General features: G+C 55.2%; 1 protein-coding gene across 1 annotated transcript; it reads left to right on the top strand.

Moving 5' to 3' along the window:
• Positions 1–4,965: 4,965 nt before the first annotated feature.
• Positions 4,966–6,735, top strand: LOC136546633 (heat stress transcription factor B-2c-like). The gene is made up of 2 exons (XM_066538596.1): positions 4,966–5,465; positions 5,585–6,735. The coding sequence occupies exons 1-2, from the start codon at positions 5,163–5,165 to the stop codon at positions 6,485–6,487; spliced, it is 1,206 nt and encodes a 401-aa protein (XP_066394693.1). The 5' UTR covers positions 4,966–5,162; the 3' UTR covers positions 6,488–6,735.
• Positions 6,736–6,987: the final 252 nt, after the last annotated feature.

The raw sequence follows: 6,987 nt of genomic DNA, 5'->3' as shown, positions 1-6,987 counted from the left end.
GGTCTCTGATCCTCGTGGATCTCATTGACCTGACAGTGAGCCGCTTTAAGCATGGCGGCGATCTTGGTGAGCTCGGGCATTTGAGGGAAACGAGCGAGCTCATTGGCGGCTACTACCAAATTGGCGCTTGGAGTCTTGATGACGTCATGGCCGTTGACGCAGAGGAATTCTTCATCGAGGTCATGGTAGAGCGGGAGCGGTCTTCCTTGAGAGTCAAGTCGATTATTCCAAGCAGCCTCGGCCCTCGCGATGGCTGCCTCATTTTCTCGCCGCTGTGCTTGGTTGACATTTTGGTTCTCCTGAGCAACGCGCTCCTCCTCGATTTTGCCGTTTCGAGGAGGGTTGTTGATGCTAACGTTGAAGATCGCACCACCCTAGAAGGGTGGAAGGAGAAATTGATCATAGAAGGTTTTGGTGAGGGTCTCCGTTGAGCCCTGAGACTCAGAGCCTAGAGCTTCTTCCGGGATGGTCTGGAGGTGTGCCCTAGGGATCCGGCCTAAGTGTAGCGTGTTGACGGCTGGTGGGAGCTAGACGGTGACCTAGTCGATGAGTTTGTCCCTTAGGGCGTGCTAGTAAGCGACGGCGGCGTTGGAGAATCTGAAGGGTAGGGTCGTAGCCCCTATAGTTTCCCAATCACCCTCTGATAGATCTAGATCGAAGGATGGTCAGCGCTGAACCAGAGTGTCTAGTGCCAATTCGGCGATGGAGAGACAATCGGTGAGCTTCAGTCCGACCCGATCGATGGATTCGATCAGATCGTCATTGTTGATCGGCTTCCTCTGGTAGCGAGGAAGCGGATGGCGAGTTGTTGCCGAAAGAGACCTCAAAATTGCCTCCCAGATCGGATCTGCAGTTGCGGGTGCAAGGGTGGCTGGCGCAGAACCGATCTGCTCCGGCTCGAGAAGTTCTCCGACTCTGTCAGCGTTGATGACCCATGAGATGGATCCGACCATGAAGATCTGGCCGGGCCGTGGAAGGGACGAAGAGCCTACAGAAAAAGCCATCTTGTTTGATAAGGAAACAGCATGCACACTCCTACCTGGCGCGCCAACTATCGACAGAATATCGTCGACAGTCCTCCGAGGGGTATCCCATGGAGGTAGATTGATCGGCAGAGGAGCGCGAGATCAAGAACAAGAAGGCAATTGAGACACATGAGTTAGACAGGTTCAGGCCATCAGTATGACGTAATACCCTACTCCTATGGTCTGTTAGTTTATATTAGCTATCGTATGATATGCCATGATTTTAGAGGGGGTCCCTGCCTGCCTTATATAGTCCGGGAGGCAGGGTTACAAGTCGGTTAGATCTAAGAGATAACCAGAAAGTAATAACTGATTACAGGAATCTTGGGATCATACATATCCTAACAGAACTCGTAATATCTTCAGGATATCTTCCCAATGTCTTGCGGGAGGCGCCGAGCAGAGTCATGCCTCGCAAGGCTTCTTCTTGTGGGCTGGGCCACCCCTAGGGGCATAGCCCATGTGGTCTACCGTGGATATCCAGGGTCATACACCCCACAGCCTAGGTGCTCGAAGTTTGCTGTGGGGTTACAAACAGAAGAGAGAAAGATGGGGGTGCAAGAGGTCCGGTCGAACTCTGGTCTAAAGGGCCAAAAGTGACGGGAGCTCCGCTATGTGCTAAGTGTTCGAGCATGTGCTCGAGATTTGAACCTAGTGGTTCTGTTGTGGTGTGTGAGTGAACTAAGGGATCTATCTATTGGGAGAGAGCGCATCCCCTTTTATAGATGAAGGGGATGACCTTACAAGCGAGAGAGAGAGAGAGTATGCATGCTACTGAGTCTTGTTGCCCACGCCCTCAGGTACAAGATGATGGTAGGCGCCCATAACACTATCTTTGTTAGGCGCATGTGGGAGGTTTTACCGTATTCACCATGTATGGTAGATCACGGCGTCCACAACATTGTTGATGTTCAGAGGCATGTGGGGGGAGCCTTACCGTGTTTGTCTGGTATGGGAGTTGATGGCGCCCACAACACTATAGGGCAAATGTCGGCGCCCACAACACTGCTTGGGTTCTGGCATGCCTAGAAGGTTGCAGGGCACCCTTCTAACATGTCCTATCGGTTACTGTCCTACAGGCGTGTAGGGTATGGTCCTTAGTATCACGGTCGACTTGAGTGTCCTACCTTACTTGCTTCGTCCGTTTCCTAGTCCTCACCGAGTGGGCATCCCAGGTCGGTTGGTTCCAGTCGGCTCTGACTGCGCTAGTCGGAGAAGAGCTGTAAGCAGGAGCTGTAAGCAGGGTTTGGTTCATCCTCGGTCGGAGACGCGGGTGAGAGCTAGAGGTGGTGTTTGGCCAGGCCTTCCGATCGGAGAGGCGGGCCGGAGTCTGAAGCGAGCGTCGTTCCTCCTTGGCTAGACCTTCTGATCAGAGATTGGATCGCCCTTCTGGCCTATCATTTTAGGTGTTTGGGCCGGCCCAGGAGTTTGCACGTCGTTCACAACATCGTCTGCTGGGCCAAGCCTTTGCTGGGAAGCCGGTCTATGAGGGACCCTAGGTTTATGAATCCGACACTGCCACCAGAGGTAGTTTTGAGAGAGTGTCCGCTATGGTCTATGTTCCCTGGATCTCCATGGCATAGGTTTGGGTCGTAGCCACGGGCGGACGCGGGTGCTAGTCCTTTGATGCTGATGAACTCATAGTTTTTGCAGCGAATGTGGCTGCCGTGGGCCATTCCACCAGCGATTTCATCGGTAGTGTGAGGAGCCATCGCTTCCTTCTCAACAAACGAGAGTGCGTGACTATCCCCTACCTAGCACGCCAACTGTCGGTGTTTTGTAAACTGGACTAGTAAACTTATATGATTGCTGTGCTGCTCTAGGAAGACGATGGTAGCATCCAATAGACACAATGATTTATACTGGTTCAGGTCGAAGCTCTACGTCCAGTCTCAGAGATGATCGAGTGCGTGTTCCTCACTTGAATGCTCTGAAGTTCTTACAATGGGGGTGCAAGAATGGTGGAAGAGGTGGAAGGACCTATGCTAGGCGAAGGACTGCCCGAAGAGAAGCTCTAGGAGCCCTACTATAATGGTGAATGAATGGAATGGTGGAGGATGTGAACCGTCCTTGAGATAGGTGCCCTGGCTGCCCTTATATAGAGTCAAGGCCATGGCTTATACAAAGAGGAGGTTCTCCCAACCAAAGGGTTGAGAGCCTGAGGGAGGGCCTAGCTAACTTGGCTTGCAAGCTACGTCGTCTTCTGATGCACGTTTGGTCGTGGCTATCGTCATGGTCTTCTGGCCACATTGTGGTAGGATGTGATGTGGCGCTACCGTATCAGCCATGGCAGCACTGTAGCCTTGGTGGCGGTTCATCAGCTGTCCCATGCAACGCAGTGTCTGTTGTGGCCTTCGTCATCGTCTCCTAGTTCCTAGGGGCGTCGTACCCAAAGTAGGTAGCTGCCCTGGGTCACTTTGCGGGGCCGACGGCCACGACCCCGATCGTTGGGGTCAGGGCACTCTGCCGGTCTGGATGGCCTTTTCGTCGAGCCCCTTATCGTGGATCCCTATCTCGTAGTGGGTGGGATCGTACAAGCGTCTAGTCGGTCCCTGTTTAGATGGTGGGTGTCGTACCCGTTGCCACCGTGCTGCGGTGTTGTCTTATCGATGTGGCATGGCACATGGATGGCGTCTGATCGGACCGAGGTTACCGCTGTCCCCTTGGTCCTTGCGGGGGTTAGTGTGTCGTGCTTGCTCTTGTCAGAGCAGGCGCGCTTAGCTGCGCTCGACCTCCCCCATCCCTTTCGGGGTTCGTGATGGGGAAAGGTCGTGCGTCTTGCGAGCGTCGTGTGCTAAGGCGGGTAGAAGGGGTTGGGGATGACCCCGGCCTTGGTGCCTAGCCTGCTCCGCTCGGCTTTCGCTGGGCCTCGGTCGTTTGGGCCTTTGTTAGCCATTGTGTTGCGGGCCGTGCGGCCTACTAACTAATCGGTGTCTTGAGACAACCCAGGGTTACAACCCCGACAGGTGGCGAGCCAACCATTGGTATGCGTGGCCAGTCGCAACCAAGTCGGTCAGCATAGACTGCAGCCAACCCAACACAAATACCAATCCACTACAGACCACCGCTTGGAGCAGGAAAAGCACGCCACACCACTATCCATTCGGCCAAGCGTCGTAACCGAAACCTTATGTTGTACTTCACAAATGCTAGTAGTTGTGCATTGTTGCCACCAACGTAACCACTCTAACTCACCAAACATAGGAGCCACCGCGACCCACCAAACTAGCCATCGCTAAGTGAGACCAGTTGCCATGGCGACGGTTGCGGTGAGCTGCCGCAGACCATTTGCCACTGTCGCACCAAAGATGCACCTCCGCTTGACGAAAAAAATTAGTACAACTATTAGTTCCACATGTTAAAACTAACGACTAGCTGATATTTTTTTTTTTGAGAGTACAAGTTCATTAACTTTAACAAATTTTAATATCTAAAAAAAATTATCGGTCCGTGCATATGGATACTGTATTCTATTATATTTACCCCCGAAATGCGCCAATTTTTTTTTGAAACGGGAAATGCGCCAATTTGAGTGTTGAGGACGACGGGAAGAATGAAAAAGAAAAAACAGAGGAGCAAAAACCTTATCCCATCCAGCATCCGTGGTTTGACGGTCGACACGTGTCCCATCCACCTAGGCCCACCATCACGCCTACCTGAACCTTCCAGAAGGAATGGGCGTGAAAAAGGCAGCCTTCGCGCACTTTCCTCCGCCCGCCACCCTGCTACACCCTACCCTTGCCCACCGAGAACCAAATCCTGCGCTATCTCCGATCCCAGCCGTTCGTTCCACACCGGAGCCATATCTGACGGGTCGGGACAGCGCCGCAGCGAGATACTAGCGTCTGGGCCCACCATCTAGCGAGCTTTCGCTGGGTACGAGTGGTTTGTCGCAGTCCGGTTCACGAAGTGGGCCGGGTTTTTTCCTCGTGCTGCTGCTTTACCTTTCTCACCGTCTCTCTCCTCTCCTTCCTATCCTCCTCCCGTTGGTGGGAGTATAAAATTTCCTAATCCGCAATCGAAGCTTCCAGAAGGCTTCTTCTTCCGGACCTTCCACCCAACGCGACTCGCTCTTTCCCGCATCTGGAAGCTACGGTTTCGTCGGCTCAGATCCAGCCGGGCTACGGCGCTGGCCCGATGGCCGAGCAGGGTGGCGCCGCCGGGGAGGCCGCTGGCAGCGACCCCCCTGCGCCTGCGCCTGCGCCTGCCCCGGCGCCAGCGCTTGCTGCGGACGCGGCCGGGCAGAGGTCGCTGCCGACGCCGTTCCTGACCAAGACGCACCAGCTGGTGGACGACCCGGCGGTGGATGACGTGATCTCGTGGAACGAGGACGGGTCGACGTTCGTGGTGTGGCGGCCGGCGGAGTTCGCGCGCGACCTCCTCCCCAAGTATTTCAAGCACAACAACTTCTCCAGCTTCGTGCGGCAGCTCAACACCTACGTACGATACTGATGCTCGCTTGGCTTATTCCTCCATCGGGTTTGGGTTGGGCTTGGTTTGGCTCGGCATGGAGCTCCATGTCTGAGTGATGTGTTTGGATTTGCTTGGCGGTGACGTAGGGATTTAGGAAGATGGTACCCGACCGGTGGGAGTTCGCCAACGACTTCTTCCGCCGTGGGGAGAAGCGCCTGCTCTGCGACATACACCGCCGGAAGGTAGCGCCGGCTCCGGCCACGCCAGTGGCGGGGCTGGCGGCCGCCGCCGCCGCCGCGGCGTCCGGGGCGGTGACGGTGGCCGCGGCGCCGATCCCCATGGCGCTGCCGGTGACGCGGCCGGCCTCACCGGCGCTCTCTACCGACGAGCAGGTCCTCTCCTCGAACTCCGGATCCGCCGAGGACCACCCGCAGGCGGCCGCGTCCGGCTCCGCTGGCGCGTCGGCGTCCAGCGACACGGGCGAGGAGAACGAGCGCCTCCGCCGGGAGAACGCGCGGCTGACCCGCGAGCTCGGCCAGATGAAGAAGCTCTGCAACAACATCCTGCTCCTCATGACCAAGTACGCCTCCTCCCAGCATCTGGACGCCTCCGCAGCGCTGTCCTCCGTCGTCAACTGCTCCGGAGAGTCGTCGGAGGCCGCACCCGCACCCGCGCCTCCGCCCCTCCCCCCGGCGATCCTCGACCTAATGCCCGCGTGCCCGGGTCTTGCCACCGCGGCCGCGGGCCTCGTCGCCGAAGCGGACCCCGACCAGGCCGCGAGGCTGTTCAGCGTCTCCATCGGGCTGAAGCGGATGCGCGACGAAGACGACACCGGCGAGGAACAGGCGGACCACGGCGCCGGAGCGGAGGTGAAGACGGAGGCGTCGGATCCGCAACAACAACAGCATCCTAGCAGTTGCAACGAGCCGTCGCCGGACCAGCACCCGTGGCCCATATACCGGCCCACGCCCGTGTACCATTCGATCCGGCCCTGCAACGGGCCGGACCAGGGTGCCGGGTCCGACCAAGACGGGTCCAACTCCAGGTGAGTGGGCCCGCCCCACCTTGTAGAAGCGTCTAGTACCAATTAAACAATTGCCATATTATATGGGCAACTAATTATCATCTTAGAAACATTAATAATACTAGATTTTTTGTTTTGTTTTTGCTTTGCTAGTTGGGGACTGAGAAACCCCTCTCCCTTGTTGTAGTCTGTGCTTATAAAATCAGCGGTCAGAATCCATGATCGGCGGCTGTGTACTTTATTTTATATATGCTAGATGAATGCTCATCTCAATCGTTCATTGCTCATTTTTGTGGGTTTGCACGTCGGCAAATACGAGTGAGTGACCGCAGTTTCCCATGCGGGATCCTGCAACCGTGCCAATCAGACCACGCTTGTACTAGATGGTACTCCCGCCGTAAAAAAAAAAGGAGTACACTTCTAGCATAGGGTTACCAAATTTATATTATATAAAAAATGCTAATATTTATTATAGTAAATAAGTATTATTAGATTAGATTTGTTATAGTAAAGTATTCAAAACCA

The sequence above is a fragment of the Miscanthus floridulus genome, chromosome 3 (assembly GCF_019320115.1).
Source record: "Miscanthus floridulus cultivar M001 chromosome 3, ASM1932011v1, whole genome shotgun sequence".
Taxonomy (NCBI): domain Eukaryota; kingdom Viridiplantae; phylum Streptophyta; class Magnoliopsida; order Poales; family Poaceae; genus Miscanthus; species Miscanthus floridulus.
Note: the sequence above shows the minus strand (reverse complement) of the source record. Positions and strands in the feature narration are given on the sequence as shown.